A 17,204-nucleotide genomic window follows, 5' to 3' on the forward strand; every position below is an offset into this window, starting at 1 on the left:
TAATCGGTTAATTTTGAGAGCTCTACTCGAGATTTCTCGCAGCACTTACTATGTATCTTCAAAAAATAATGTACAGTGGAACCTCAATTTAACGGACATCTTTTTCCATCAAAAGAAAAGCATGTGCATTTGTGGTGGCCATGTTTGCAAGCGACTGTCCCATCAAATGTAAGGAAAAAAAAAGGTGGAAATTAGCTTAGCAATGTGCAAACATGGAGCTCAAAAGCAGTGTGTCATATCTATATATTCACATCAATGGCCGTTTTTTTTTTTTACTCAGGTACAAGTCATGTACACCCTTCTCAAACATGCTGTTTTTGGGACACAACCAATTTGTCTGCGTCATTAACTGCAATTTGGAGAAATCAGTAATCATAGGTAGTTGGTAGAAATATCAGCAGCAGAAGCATACAAGGACAAACTCACTTTATTCAAAAAGCATTCATTTAGACAATTATTCAATGAGGGAATCAACGTTTTTCCGCGGATCACCCAAGGGAGTGGAAAACTGGGCCGACTTTCTAAAAGGTGTGTTTGGGCACTCCGCTGGACTTACACCCTGTAACAGAAAACAAAAGTTTTAATGTTGAAAAGCATCCAGAATCTGACATGTTGTGGGTTCTGTTCAGAATTGATAGAAACTGTAGAATTTGCAAAAAGGGAATAATTGAGAGGAAAAATCTTCCATCAGCGTCATCCTTGTTTTTGACCTTGGTGCACAAACAAAATGGATCCACTGCGGTTAATACTGCTCACAAATTGTATGGTACCATTCGTGCTGTGTGTAAAGGGAACGAATGAGTACAAGTTTTCACAGAAAAAACATTTTTTTACAAAAAACAAAAGACGAAATGTTTTCAATAAAATCAACCGAAACAACAAAAAAAAGAGTATTATTATTATTTTCCAGGAACAATTGGGACCCACCTGTATCCGCTGGTAATTTTCACTCCAATAACTGATGGCCTGCTCAGTTGTATAATCATGAATCTGGAAATAGTTGCAACAAAAAACAATTTTGTGTATTTTATATCAAATGATGGTCAAAAATACAATTGACATATGACCTGGGTGAATTTACTTCATGACTACCACGAAAACACTAACAAAACACGTAAATCTCTAATTGCAGGCAGGGATACATACACGGTTAATTTTAGTAGTTTGGGGTACAAATCCCTCAACTCGAAAATCTCTCTGAGTTACACTGGCAAAGTCAGCTTGGGGAAGCGGTGGGTTTCGTTCTGCATGAATCTTGTCTCTGCAAAAACATCATCAAACAATTATTACGTAACCAAATAAATACAAGCATGTACAGTATGATTATATTTAGTATTGCTGATGTTTCTGTTTGTGACACAAGGCTAAGCAACACTCGCAATACAAACCCTAAATTCCAATGTAATGTGTAAAATGTAAGTAAATATGACATGGACTGACATGTCTGGCTAAATTCGCTCTGGTCTGATGAGTCACACATTAGGGTTTTCATTTGGCAAAAGTTCATTGAGTGGGTTAAAAGGAAAGGTGACGAACAGAATAGTGACTTCAGTACCCCTGTCCCAGCTTTTTGGGGTTTATCAGTTTGAACATTAAATATCTTGATTGAGTTGAATATATGTTGAAAAAGATTTGTAAATCCTTGTACCGTATTTTCCGCACTATAAGGCACACCGGATTATAAGGCGCACCTCCAATGAATGGCCCATTTTAAAACTTTGTCCATATATAAGGCGCACCGGATTATAAGGCGCACTTTCAGTGAATGGCCCATTTTAGAACTTTGTCCATATATAAGATATATACATTTGGCCCGCCGGCCGGACTTTGGACATGCCTGCCGTAGTGGTTCAATATTGGTCCATATATAAGGCGCACCTGATTATAAGGCGCACTGTTGGCTTTTGAGAAAATTAGAGGTGTTTAGGTGCGCCTTATAGTGCGGAAAATACGGGAATCTGATTTTGATTTTAGTGTCCTAACATTAGTAACAGTTTAATTCACAGATGCACGCTGTGCATCTTTTATTGATCCTGGTCGATGACTTCATTAGGTGCCTGAAGATGTCAAAATGACCTCTGCAAAAAAGTTGAATTTCAAACAGCCCATTTCCTGCCGTCATATTAAAAGAGCTGTGCCTTCCGGAGTAAAATAATAATCAAGACAACACACCACCCCCATCCTAGAAAACATATCTGAAGATCTATCTGCTATTGATAAAGAAAGATAAATTAATGGCTTTACCACGATTAATTCACTGATTAACACTCTTGAGAACCTGTTTGGGCATTTTGAAAACTAAGTCTGCCTTATGAGGGTTATGGTCGTATACCTCTAAACATCAGTCCTAAATGAGATACAGACAGAAACTAGCCATGGATTTACAATTTCAATGGGTAAGAGAGCAAATGAAAGTTAGGAAATAAGGAAAGTAAGGAAATTGTAAGAGGTGCAACAACGTAATTGAAGATGTAATATGAATTCCTACCTTGCTATCTGGGCAATTCTTCTTTCTAAAAGCTCCGACCTTATGCCTGAATCGGATGAACAATCAAAGTGAGTGGTAGGGGCAATGATTGCAGAAAACACTTCAACCATGTGACATGTGAATTAGGACAGTCCCTTGGAGTGTGTGGCCTGCCAATAAAACAACGGCACATACCCTGCAGCCTCACCCCTGGATGCTTCGGAGGGGCAAATGCTGCTTGGAGGGTGGTAACATGCTCCATCTTCGCTCCCGTGTTTATGGTGATTAGTCCCTTGTGTCCATGTCGCAGGATTTGCTCCCTTGTTTGCTTGGAGTTGAATGGATACGACATATGAATATGGGTGACACAATATTTAAACAGTACTATATTGCAGAAGTGTTCCACTATAACATTAGTGACTTGTGTGTTTCTATTGATTATCATGGAAAATGAATTCAAAAGTTCTAAATATGAATGTGTACATTGTGTGACCAAATAGTGCAGAGAATGGGGTTTGCATCACAGTTTTGTACACACCCTGCACACCTTACAGGTGATTTTTCCCCCGATAAATCCGCATTTACAACGTTACACTTTAATTGACCAACCTTCATTAATGCAAAAGTTCATATAAATCTCATTTTTGTTCAACTAAGGTTCAGAAAAATACAATTTTTTATCACAGAATGAAAGTTTTAATTTATTTACATTACTCATTAATTTACACATATTGCAAGGTCACCGGTTTCTGTAATATACGTAATAGTAAAAATATTAAGTGCCAAACAGTGTGTTGTATGTAATGTATGTTTGTTCATCCATCTCTACCAGTGACGTCTGGTGGCCGTCAGAACATTATGATATCATAGCCTGTTAGCCTCATTTTTATTTTTACCTTTTTGTTTGGTGTTGTGTGAGATTTTATACCAAAATAATAAGTGTGCTTTTCCTCAACAAGGGTTGGTCAACACTACTAACTGGTCAACCCCCCACTAATTATTTTTTCTTTTCTTTTCTTTTCTTTTCTTTTCTTTTCTTTTCTTTTCTTTTCTTTTCTTTTCTATGTTGACTGGATCCAAGTATGTTTGTAAAGTTATAGCAGTTTTAAATTGTCAAATTGTAATTGTAAGTGTTCTCAAACCAACATTTTATGCAATTCTTCTTTCATGTGTTATTTCCCCAATAAACGTGATCATTTACTCAGTTCATTACTTCCGCCGTTGTTGACATGGAGCGCATACGACGTACACTGGGCATATGTCCTATACAAACTCACCTCTTCAGGGGCGTCTTTATTTTGACTTACAGCAACTGTGTCGTCCGCCATTTCTGCAAATTTAGGACACAATATCGTACAAACCAAGACTTAGATGAGTGAAATAGCCTTGTACAACTTATAAACAAAGCGAGGAGCTACATGTCTGAACGGCGTCCCTACAACGGAAGTGTCTCCATGGTAACTGTAAACACAAAATGTATGACGTAGTCAAACGTGACGTAATTTGAATTCTCCAGATGTCTGTTTTCTAAACCCAGTGAAGGCTATTTCTTTGCACGTCTGTGTTTGCTGGGACATTTTCCATCTCTGCATCTTTGCATTTGCTTCTAAATAAATAAATAAATAAATAAATAAATAAATAAATAAATAAATAAATAAATAAATAAATTCTACTCAAAGTTACATGATTATTGTTTTGTCTTGCTTTATTATATCCATAATTGCTTTTGCATTTGACCCTGCACTCTAAGTGTACCCAATATTGTACCGATCAAGAGTATGCAACTGTCGTGACCATGACACCCACAATTAAAAATGGAAAAAAAAAAGAAACCCTTTCTTCTCTGTGGAGAATGAAGGGTGAATTATCTTCCTCACATTCCTTCATGTGTCTTCAGAGGAAAATCATAAGGCTTTAGCAAACAGCTTTGTCCCCTGAGGGGCAATTAAGAGAAACACAAAATCGTACTCCTGTCATTTGACCACCCCTTAGACATTTAATTACATCCAATCATTGATCCTTCCAATCTTTATTGTAACAGCAGGGTTGAACAGAGGCACATATTCTCCAGTAAAACCTTCTGTTCCCTTTTCTAAAGGGAAGGTGTCTTAAACCACCACAATAAATGTGATTTTTAATGGTCAAATTATTAGAAAAACTACTTCTTGGCTTCATGGAGTAATAATAAATACAAACCCAGAAGAATTATTCTAAATAACGAGCTAATTTAACCGGCAGCACATTCTGCTCCAGAATGTCTTGATTGTCTTGCTGAGCTTTGTGTTGGCTTATGGTACACCAAAGAATGTAATCACATTAGTTTATCTCACCTTCTTTTATGCTCCAGAGTTGATTTTTTTTCTTTTCCACATATACTAGTTTTGATGTCATCAACAATTTTCCTCATCATCTGCCATCTTCCAATACATTTCTCATCACATCCCCTTAGCCTTTATTAAAAGTGATGCAGACCCTGCTAAATATAACACCCTGGTCTTGTTGCAGTGGTTCTGAGACCAAATGAAAACCACAGAGCTTGTTACTGAGACTCTGCACCAGAGTTTTGACTGTCAGGCAGCCAGTATGTCTGGAACAGGCTGCCAGCTCAGCATGAAATCTCAGTCAGAACTCTCCAAACTATCAAACTGTGCTCCACTGGGCTAAACGTTCTCACTAATAGATTTCCAGGTGTTCATAGTATATAGTGAGTGTGCGTTTTGCAGACTGTGTGTTTGGAAGAAGTGACAATATATATTCCAATCTATAGACATGCAAAAAAAAAAAAAAAAAAATGACACTACAACATAGTCATGTCATGCTTTGAGTTTATGCATTACAATTTTATTCAAACTCTTGTATGAGCAATTCTATACAGGTATAAATTAACAATTTTACACCATCATAACATTGAAGTGCAAACTACCACATTTTTTTAACAATCTAAAACATTACCTTTGTCGAGCAGTATTTTAATTCAATTCTATGATATGGTTTTTGAAAATATATACTGTAATTTAAGTGCAGGTGTACCAAATATCGTGTCTGAACGATTTCCTCCTGACTTAGTTTTTGGGGGATTTTTTGCAAACAAACAGCTAAACAAAAGAAGTCAGTCTTTCTGTGACAACCATTTATAGGTCCACACCCAGATGTCAGTATGCTTGATCTGGCCTGTGTGGGCAAGGTTGCATGCGATCTGCTCAACAACTGGTTTCCATGGCAACATGAACATCGACAAAGACTCAAGCAGTCCCTCACTTTTAGACAGTAGATAGGAGGAGTGATTCAGACACTTCCCAGGGTGGATTATTTTAGACCTAGAATTACATTCTAATGGGTCCACAAAATAGCAGACATTAGCTTGTATTAAATAGTCTCATCGATGCCAGAAGAGAAACAGTATCATTATGCTCCGTGACTTTGGGAAACTAAATGCTGGGAAAGCTGTATGCTTGTATTACATGATAATTACATGCAGTTTATCTTTCTCTTTGAGTATGAAAAACACTTCAAGTCTTTCTTTTTTTTTTTTTTACTTTTTGTGTGTGGCTATTTTAGGTTTTTTCCTTTATTAAATGTATCATTCCATAGCAATAGATCCATGGTCATCTTTCCTCTCTTTGCTTTCATCTTTTTTCCTGACCTTCTATCAGCTCTCACCAGCTCCCACTACCGACATGAGATAAATGCTGAGAGCAGTGTTTGGCTTTCATCTTGGCACTCATAGGAGTTGCGTTGTTTTCCATCATTAGTCAGTCCAACATTCCAGAGTGCTCTTCAGGTCTAGCAAATAGTAACATCCCCCCCCCCTTTCTTTCAGTTTTTCCCGTTTCTAGAATTAAGATAGCTGCATGTATAAGATTGCCTCCGACTTTATAATTTTGAACACGGTCAGTATTAAAGCAGTTTGGAAGAAGAATGAAATAATTCATTTTTGTTTCCAAATCTTGGTGCAGATTAAAGAAACGGACCAAGACCCACTTTTTCAAGTGGTCTCGGTTCGCTTCCAAACGGACTTTGGTGCGGTTCGCTTCAGGTGTGAATACAAACAGTGAAGGTCTGCACCCACAGCACAAATATGCAAAGCAGGAATGCAGCCATTTCTGAGTCTGTGCTATGTGACGCCCTGGTCATTGCTGTCCAATGGGGGCACAGATCGTCACAAGCCTAGATGTGTATACTTTAGAGCTGTGTAACAAAAATTCTGGTTAAAAAATAGTTGTACACCACAGAAAAATACGTACAACCAAGTCAGTTAACATGTTAAACTAACACTTGGCAGACTTTTGCTGAGCTCTTGTATTGGCTCTATTCGACTGTGACTATTTTGGTCAATGAGCATTATAGCATAACCTTTATCCAGCCCAATTATACCAACATGAAACGAAAGAAAAAAAATGTTTGGTTCATGACAGCCCCAATTAAAAATGACTTAGGTGGGCTTTTCTCTTGTGAACAATCAGAGAGGAAGACAGGCAGCTCAACTAAATAACTTTGTCCTCTATGGTAAAAGCAGCAAATTACCTGAGAAAAACTGAAAGTACAAATCACTCCCGTCATTTGACCTACTGGTGGGACTCTAATTACATCCAATTATTGATCGAGCCAATCTTCATCCATTGTTGCAGCCCCAGTACGGCTGGGCTGCAGGCTAGTCAAGCTTTAGTTTCCTTGATGAACCTCTGCTTCTCTCTTTTCCAAACTTAGCTGTTTTCAGTTACAAATTCCAATTTTGATGAAGTTGGAATGTTGTGTAAAATGTAAATAAAATAGAAAACAATGATTTACAAATTTGTGAACCTATATTCGGTTATTGTTCAAAGTGAAGAACGTTGTTTTTTTTTTTACAAATATTCTCTCATTTTGAACTTGATACCTGTGCTACATCCCCAAAAAGCTGGTAGGTATAGGGGTCAACAACAGCCTGAAAAAGTTCCGGTCTACATACATGCATACATACATACATACATACGTACATAATCAAACATACATACATACATACATACATACATACATACATACATACATACATACATACATACATACATACATACATACATACATACATACATACATACATACATACGTATACGTACTTAAATAAATATGGAAATAAGTAAATCCTGGACTCTGTGGGAGGGAGGGGGCAAACACTAATTACAGGGTGATAACGCTGATTTATTTTGTTGTAGGCATTTGTTTTGTTATTTTATTAAAGCAGTTGGAAACATAGGCAGGTAAAGCTTTGATTATTGGTCATCGGGCATTTAACAAAGTTTGTATTAAAAACTGATTTGTTACAATATTCTCTTTAAATAATTTCAATGATTTAATTATATTTAATCATATATATGATTTAATAATAACAATTTAAATGAACTTCACTTTGTCGCTGCCACGTTTCCAAGAGGCTGCCGACATGACAAACACTTCAACAATCTTTTGCCAGCATCACTCACTAATCCTACCTGGTAATTGCTGTAAAAAAAAAAAAAAAATTGAACAATGAGCTGAAGTGATTAGCCGTCATCGCAGCGTATGAAACCACAATGTGCCTGTGGGTGTTGATCCCACCCCATTATTTTAAAGGTCAGTCATTTTGGATTGAAGTTGTCTTGCTTTCAGTTGCTTAAAGAATTCCCACTGTTTCGTTATCAATGGTTCAAAGTCATCCCTTGCACAACTTTAATTAACTTGTGTAAAGACAACACACTTGAACGTATGATAGTTCTACTCAGCCCTGTATTGATACCTTCAGCTAATTTCCTGAGCACAACAGGAGAACCTATGATGATGTTCAGGACAAAAGCCAGCATGGACAATCCTACGTATCCCAAATGGTATAAAAGAACGTCCCAAGATCTTTAAATCACAACAAGAAATCGAGACATCTGCAGAGCGTTTCGTTCCTGAAGCCAAGCGGTCTCCAAAAAGATCTTCACCATGCGACGGTCCCTCATGTGCATCATCTTTGCAGCAGCACTCGTGCTGCACTCTTCTGGCACGTCGCCTGTGGACCTGGCTGAAGACAACTCCTTGGAGCAGGACGCATTCACCTCCATACTGAGCGAGGAGGTGACAGAAAACAACCGCGGCGAGGCTGAGGGCAAAAAAAGAGGGCAGCGGGTCATCGTTGTTGCCGATCCGAGTCTTTGGCGTGACCTGCGAGCGCTGCGAAATGGACTGCCCCTCTACAAAAGACGAGCTGATGACAACAACCAGGACCTGAACTTACCCATCCTGAGGCGGGACACCATGAGATGCATGGTGGGACGAGTGTACCGGCCATGCTGGGAAGTCTAGGACAATTTGGAAAGGCGATCCTTTATTACCTTGTGCTGAATTGTAGTATTTCCACATCCACATACATCATTGCACATTTGAGATTAAAACCTATGTACTCTAATAATTGCCTTGTGTATTGTGTGTTTAGTAATTGTGACTTTTTTCTAAATCAGACAGGTGAACTGGAAACATGCTCAAGATAAGTGATAAGGACTATGAGAAGTATCATTGTTCACACATCTTTGTCTTGTTGGCTTTCACTGTATAAAAATGCCCTTGATCGACAGTCAAGGGAATAGTCTACTTTTTGCGAACATAGTCTGACCAGAATAACCAGAAGACAATCTTTATTTTTAGAGAGAGAGAGAGAGAGAGAGAGAGAGAGAGAGAGAGAGAGAGAGAGAGAGAGAGAGAGAGAGAGACAGAGAGAGAGACAAAGACAGAGAGAGAGAGAGAGAGAGAGAGAGAGAGAGAGAGAGAGAGAGAGAGAGAGAGAGAGAGAGAGAGAGAGAGAGAGAGAGAGATTCTTGATTTTCTATGAGTCGACTGGCTCAGCAAACAGAATAGCCATTTGTCTTGTAGAGTCATCAGGAAAAATAATCTCTTTCTGGGAATGCATCTTTTTGGTTTAGGAAATGCAATTAAACTGAGGATGACAAAATTCATAGCTTGTAATTTGTCCATTATGTATTACAAGTAATTTAAGTGAGTCGTTAATGAATGTGCAAGGAAGCACAAAAAATCGTCCTACATGGACAATAATGTCTTAAGTGGAAAGATCTTCCACAACAAAAGAGAGCACAGGCTATTTTTGTGACATTGCTCCAGGAAAGAATTTAGTCATTGCTTGACTGTCAATACCATATTTGGGTAAGAGGATTGAGAGAGAGCATATTCATTGTTACTTCTGCAAGATACAAAGCCATCAGTTCAGTACCAGACAGATCCCAAAACTGGTAACTAATGGTTGTCCAAGCTGAAATGCTCTTGAACTATGGGATGCAGAGAGGTTTGGCTATGGCGATATTTAGAGTAAATTATGCCAGAGCATAAAATGACAATTTTAAACATAGATAGCTTTGGTGGCAAAGTTAAATGAGGTGAGCGAATGGACCATTTTAATGGTGTCCAATTTACTTAAAAGTGAACTTCCCCCACCATCTGTCTCAAGTAATAAAGCTTGTCGGTAATTGTTATTACATTTAGTGCAGTGACAATGACCGGCACTCACCAGATGAAATCTGATTCGAAAACCTAATTAGAGCCATCTTTTTTTGTGTGTGTCCTTTCACAAGATATATCTAATATAGCGTGGTCAAATGGTTCTGTGACATCTGGCGCCAAAGGGGTCTCCAATGTCCATTACTAATTGAATCCCACCCAGTTGGTTTAAATGATCAGTCACATGTTGAGTCTGATGAGTGGTTTCTCCCTGGAAACCAAAAAAAAAAGATAGAATCACCAAAGACGGGTTCAAATAGTTACATTGTCTTTGTGCCATTCGGTTTAAAATGCACTTTTCTCCCAACTTCATTTTTGCACACACACTATAGGGAAAGTAAGACTATAAATTTCATCCGTGTAGTGTTCTCCGCTTGCTTCATAGCACTGCGCTGCTCTCCTGTCTGTGTAACAAACTGTGTTGATTTTCCAGTTTTTGCGTCACATACTACAGCAGCAGTTCTCAGAAATGACCGTCAGTCTGGCAGGAGATTGGAAATACTTCCACACAACAATGAAACTGTACACGCCATTCTTCTTTGTGTGTGCTTTTAAGAATTCTGAGTACCGCATGAAATTGTCTGTTTGTTGATGTCACATGGCAATCTGTGATTGGACTACCGTATTTTCCGGACTGTAAGGCGCACCAGACTATAAGGCGCACCTTCAATGAATGGCCCATTTTAAAACTGTGTCCTTATATAAGGCGCACCGGACTATAAGGCGCACCATTAATGCATCATGTCAGATTTTTAATCCAAATCAAATCATTCTCCATTTTATCTTTTTTATTTCAACTTCAGACGCACCAAATTACTTTATAATCACAAAATAATGATCCATAGTCTTTTTGATTCAAGATTCATAGTCTTCAGCGGGCCACTTATGATTCATGACACAATGCTTCGGGTCAGTTTAAATTTAGTAATTTGGTCCATATATAAGGCGCACTGGACTATAAGGCGCACTGTCGGCTTTTGAGAAAATTTTAGGTTTTTAGGTGTGCCTCATAGTCCGGAAAATATGGTACTTTATGACAACATGGGAATCTGTATGTCCATTCTTCTTACTACTTCTCTCGGCAGCTGAATTGACCACCATTCTCTGAGACATTCCTGGTAAATTTGTGATTCATGACCATGAGTACATCATTCAGTCCCAGGTGCCCTTGCTTGGTTTTAACAGGGAAAAGTGACATCATCCTCATGCATCTGGCTGCCCACCCCCTAGTCTTTCTTCTCCTTCTGCTTCTAATGGAGGGCCAGAGCTGGTGGGGAGGCCTTGTGAATAATTAAGGCACTCGGGTGCATCTTATAACCTGGGCTGCAATGTTTGCTGTGACATTCACCCTAAGCGCATTAGTACAATAGCCCGAGAGGAAACTGGTTTTTATTGACCAGTGCAATCAATAACTGTGCATCTGTTATGTCCTCGCAGTGTGCGTGTGGCCGACGAAGTGCTCAATTTTCCAAAATAAAAATAAAGAATTCCAAAGTAAAATGACTGATGCCTGGTTCCCAAGTAAAAGGCGATTTATGATGCAATTTATTTAAAGTCATCAATTTTTGTATATCGCCCATTAATTGATTGTATTCGATTCACCTTTGTCAATAGTGACTCTCCGTGCAATCATGCTTTGCCTTTAGCCACAACAGAGATGAAATTTCATATCGAGAAACATTACGTTAAGTAGAAGAAATAATGTTTACGTTGTTAAACCATTTTACCCAGAGAATTATTAATATTGAGGTTACCCAGAGAATTATGGATATAAAGCAAGTTTGGTATCTGTTAATATAAACAGCAGTACACTACGATATGTGGTTCAAGCAACACAAACATTTATAATAAGGATTTAATTCTACCTGCAGAGTAAAATTATTATATGATGTATGCATTTAATAAATGAACTGCTTGAGAACTAAAACCTGCTAGTATTGGATGATGGGGGGACAGGCACTGATGGCAGAAGCGAACAGTCGCTGCAACACACACGCGCGCGCACACACACACAACCCCCCCCCCCCCCCCACACACACACACACACATATACACACAACATGATTTAAACAAAAAAACATGTTTACTGTTTGGAATGTCCAGGCCACACTGCCCAGACAATGAATTAGATTAAAACAATAAAAAATAAAAATAAAAATAAAATAAAATAAATAAAATAAAAACAATGCTATACTATTTTACCTTTCACCAATTTGTAAACCTGTATACTCATTGGCCTCCGCACATTACCGATTCAAAATGCTGGCCAACTAAAATCCTAAAACCTTACATGATGAATGGAAAAAAAGAGGTAGCGGTGGAACCTGAACAGAATTTGTTCTAGTACACTGGTTGTTAAGCTCTAAATTGTTTTAAATTTGCAACAATTTCTGTCAGTGCTAAAGGCTGGAAGTGGAACATATCACTTGTGACGTTTGTAACATCCCTCATGAGTGTTCCAAAATCTCTGGTTAACATCAGAGGATTCAAAATTGTACAATTTCAAGGGCATTCCATACAAGTGGAAACTATTCCCATATTTCCTGGACAGTTTGTCTTAAAATCTCTGGAACGAGTAGACACGAAGCACACCACAAAGATCCATTGGCTGCGTCAAGCCCCATGTCTCATGCAGACTAGAATGAAGATGGCCAAACAACGCAAGAAGTTGATTTACTGTTTGTCAGCATCTTCTCTCCCCTCCTCCAAACCATTGTAGGATTTATCACCACTCAGGATTCCCGTCTTCTTGGTGGTCTGGCTTGCCTGCTCAGGTCTGATTACAGCACATTAAAGATACCACCAGACACTCCTCATCGTCATTGGATAAATGTTCATTACCATTATCATATCAGAAAGACATTACAAGCTTAAAACTGCCATCAAGTGTTTGATGATTCAACATTTTTGTTTGTTTATTTCAGCTAGTACATTGTCACCATTCATCACAATTTCAATGTATGCAAAGTTAACACACGAGGAGCCTTTTTCACTCTTGTGATTCAAATGGGACAACAAAGTAGGTAAGTTTGGATCATTTGAAATCCAATTGAAAAGCTGGCAGCTGCTGTTATGTTGATTGAAGAAGAAAATTGGCTACTTTGACATGCTGACCATGTGGTGCACTCATATTTGCGCAATTGATTGTAATCTCAAAGGACCTTGTGAGGGAGTTCTTGCTTCTAGAAAGGACATCTAATGGCCAACAAAAGAACAACAAAAACAATATGTCATGCAGTGTGTGTTCACTCAGAAAATTGTAGAACAGCAAGAGGGTAATGGAAAGACATCAGTCAGAAGCAAAGAGTCATGCATCCTGGATGGGTACCAAGGCAAATTACTTTAACAATGTTGTTACGACAAGATGGAAACAACTTGAAACTGGAATGACCATTAAATCATAAAATTTATAATTTAATTAAGCTTTTTATATACATTCTACGGAAGAGGATTAGGGCTAGTGAAGAAGAAAAGAGGGGGGGTGACAGGATTCTAACTTGTCTTCTCAGAATTCTGACTTTAAAGTGAGGTCTGAACTCTGACTTTATTCTCAGAAAGTCAGAATTCTGACTTTAAGTGAGAATTCCCACTTTCTGACTTTGAAGTCAGAATTTTGACTTTAATCTGATAATTCTGACTTTAAAGTGGGAATTCTGACTTTATTCTCAGAATTCTAACATTAAAGTGGAAATTCTGACTTTAAAGTGGGAATTCTGACTTTGAAGTGGGAATTCTGAAAATAAAGTGAGAATTCCCACTTTAAAGTGAGAATTCTGAAAATAAAGTCAAAATTTTTACTTTAAAGTCAGAAAGTGGGAATTCTCACTTTAAAGTCAGAATTCTGACTTCGACAGAGCACATAGATGTCAAATTTATGCCATGCCGCAGACTCATTTTGACCTATGTTATTCATGAATCAGTAAAAATTTGGATCTTGAGGCCAAGGGACCTTTAAAGGTAAAATAAAAAATGAATTTAGCCATCTAACTGTTGGCAAGTTCAAAGTCATGACAACAACCATTATGCATATAAAAGTACTTCAAATGATTGATTCCATAACATTACATTTTGTAAGCATTTTGCTCTCGCCAAAAGTTATATATACATCAGTGTAGGGTGCTACCGGGAACAAAAAAACAAAACTCATTCCAGTTTATTGTGTTCTTTGTCACTCTTAACAATCTCCCTGCCTTCAGACATTCCAAGAAATGTTAGCATAACCTTGATGTTAAAGATTACTTTCTGTTCGCAAATACTCAAATATGAAGAGGCTTAAGACGTCTGGCAAAAAGTCTAATTCCAGCACTCTGCTGTTACAGTGGATTCTTTGTTTCCCTCAAGACACACAAAAGTAAAGGATTCCAAAAGTTTGGCAAGCACATGGAATTTACCTGAAAATCTATACGCTGTAGAAATAAATGCCACTGTGTTTATCTGTGCTACATTTGACTCCATTCCACGAGACCTCATTCCTTGCATTTTGCCGTCTGCCACAAGAACCTCAGAAATGCTAACAGCACTGTCCGTTTGTTTGAATTTGTCATTCGTGAATTGAGACATGAGAAATGATAGACAGGGCCATTTGCTCCTTGAACGGTTCATTTGTTCGAGGGCTCGGCCGTTTCGGGCCATGTTTACAACAAGATTCAGATGTTCGAGACCGATCTCTGATGATCTTCAAATTGCTGGTATTCGAGAGGTTTGGAAGGAAGAATTTCAATCTTGGTGTACCCTATTGCTGACTAGCAAATTCTCACAAAAAGAGTTTAAACCTGCAAAGGGCAAAGGTGGATCTGCAAGGGGCACTGGACAAGATGTTGACTCTTCCCATGAATTGGCAAGAACAGACCTGGACAAAGCTTGAGGACCAAATCTGGAAAATCTGACCCCTCTGGCAACCTTTTTTTTTTCCAGAAGAGAGACCAGCAAAAATGACAAAAGTGGTCTTAATTTTAGTCACGTAACATTCTTATTCTCTTCATGGTGCAGGGACGAGGCCAAGCTGGCCTGGATAACATTGTACTATACTAGGGATCATCAACTGGTGGCCCGTGGGCCCAATCCACCCCGCGACTTGATTCCATAATTAGGAGGATGCATGAGAAAATATTTGTTTAAAAAAAAAAAAAAAAAAAAAAAATCACAAATGCTAAAAAAATGTATTTATGTAAAACACTCAAGTTGTGTCATTTTATGAAAGGCGTTGTAAAAGTCATTATGCTTAGCATTTGAATTGCAGTGTACATTGGTTGCTCAATCATGAGAGCCACATGGCTGAAACATTGAGTGAGCAGGAAAAAGTGGCAGCTGCAAATGTATGGTTTAGAGAGCAGCTGAAGGGAGAATCTCTTGTAAACTGATACGTCTGCACACTCATGACCTCAGTTTCCAAGCACGAATTATTTGCATTATCAGTAAGTTTGAAAGAATAACCAAGACAAATGATGTGACGTAGTGGAATGCAACAGACGGTTCTATGCTTCAGTGGATTTTCAAGAAAGGGGGAGGTTGTGCTTTTACAACAGTCACATTGTTAGTTTTTCACTAAATTTAATCAGATTCTCTCAATTTTGTTGCAAGTCAATAAACTTGCCATCTTGTTAGATGTGACTATATCACAACCTAGAACAACGAAGCTTAACACAAAAAGGTTCAGGTCTCAGCCAAAACTGCCATCAAGTTATTAGCCAGGGAACCTTCTGTGAGTGATGGTCTTGTGAGCCCAACGAAGACAGTGACTAAGCTTGTATACGGCAGATGTTCCTGCTCAGAAAGGCTCTTCGGAGGGCTCCAGGGAATTGTGGGATGGATTGGGGTCACACGATAACTCCAGGGTCTCAGCTGTGATCGTAAGGATACACAGTCACTAGTGTACTATCCATTAGCTTAAAAAATGCTTCAGCCAACTGAGTGTTGAGGTTTTGGAAGTAGTGTAAAGTTGCAGAGCGTTTTAAATGCTACAAGTTCTCATTTCTATATAGCAGAAATGCTTTTGAAACCAACCAGATGCAATGTAATGCATTTACAGAACTGTCAGCATGAGTTTAAATACTGGCGAATTTGCACTAATGGCAATCTACAGAAGTATGTGTAACCCCACCTGCAAACCTGTTCTAAAAATAGCTTTCCCAGCGATTGGACATTACTGTATGAATTCTTAGAAATGTTAGTGAACATTTGGAAACAGTAGCAGTAATTTCAGGTATTGATGCATATTGATACATTGTCTCAATTTCACAGAAATATGAGTCAGTATTTATGTAAATCAAAATTACATATTCTATTAAAAGTTGAGAAAATTGTTTCATTAGCATTTTAGAGTGCTAAACATCAATTGCCCAACTTGCTCTCTGCTTCAAAATGGATGGCAAGCAAATGTGCAACAGCATAGAGTCCAAGTTTAAGCGTTGAACCCATCACTTATAAGTTGGGAGACTATCACTCTCCCACTGAGCCATGTGGAAAAAGTCATTTAGCACCCAGTAATCACTGTTTGCTAAAACATTTGATGGCCTCAAATCAAAACGGGGAGGGGGGGGGGGTTTGTACTTATTCTTACAGATGATTTATTTTAATAGGGCTACTGGAGAGAAACCTTTTCAAATTTGCGACACTTGGTGAGAAAAATAAAAAAACCTTGACAGAAAAAGTAAAAAGTGATTCTGCCATAAACTGCGATGCCTAGCCCTCAAAATTAAGTTTGATTTAATTGTTTATTTCGGCATGTACACAATACATTAGAGTTCCATTTGACATGAGTTGTCAAAAAAGGAAGCTGGTGGAAGTAATTTGCTTATCAAGCCCCATCCCGACTTCAACCAAGGTTTCAATGTCTGGCACACAATTTACATTGAATTTAAAGTCTTGCTCAAACACCACCAGGGTTCTACAGGATACCAAGAGTGAAAACGCCCGCTTGACTGTTTGTTGTAAGCACAATTTACTTGAGCACCGCCTTGTCGTGCATGCGTTTAAGCAAATAAATTTCTTAAATTAGCCAGCAAATACAAGGTGGACTTTTAAGAATCCAGAGGGTAATTTTGATTCATTCTTATGTGCGACAAATGGCTACCTGCATTCTCGCAGCGCTGGGCGTTTTAGGCTCCCCCCACAAAAAAAGTAAATAGTACACTCTGCTGGTAGGATATTCAAAGTGCATTTCCACATGTAAATTTAACAGCTGTATGACCCAAACAGTGCAAAACTGGAGTGTTTAAAAAAACTAACAAAA

At 38.3% G+C, this 17,204-nt stretch overlaps 2 protein-coding genes across 2 annotated transcripts; one reads left to right on the plus strand and one right to left on the minus strand.

Moving 5' to 3' along the window:
* Positions 1-409: 409 nt before the first annotated feature.
* spag8 (sperm associated antigen 8) lies at positions 410-3,925 on the minus strand. Its single transcript, XM_049737240.2, has 6 exons — positions 3,745-3,925; positions 2,663-2,795; positions 2,489-2,534; positions 1,147-1,261; positions 928-990; positions 410-559 (listed from the first exon to the last, which is right to left on the minus strand). Exons 1-6 carry the CDS (start codon positions 3,793-3,795, stop codon positions 455-457), a joined length of 513 nt encoding a protein of 170 aa, XP_049593197.1. The 5' UTR covers positions 3,796-3,925; the 3' UTR covers positions 410-454.
* A 4,428-nt stretch (positions 3,926-8,353) lies between these two features.
* Positions 8,354-8,876, plus strand: pmchl (pro-melanin-concentrating hormone, like). The gene has a single exon (XM_049737676.2). The coding sequence runs from the start codon at positions 8,411-8,413 to the stop codon at positions 8,768-8,770; it is 360 nt and encodes a 119-aa protein (XP_049593633.1). The 5' UTR covers positions 8,354-8,410; the 3' UTR covers positions 8,771-8,876.
* The last annotated feature ends 8,328 nt before the right edge of the window (positions 8,877-17,204 follow it).

Source organism: Syngnathus scovelli, chromosome 13, assembly GCF_024217435.2.
Source record: "Syngnathus scovelli strain Florida chromosome 13, RoL_Ssco_1.2, whole genome shotgun sequence".
In the NCBI taxonomy this organism is placed as follows: domain Eukaryota; kingdom Metazoa; phylum Chordata; class Actinopteri; order Syngnathiformes; family Syngnathidae; genus Syngnathus; species Syngnathus scovelli.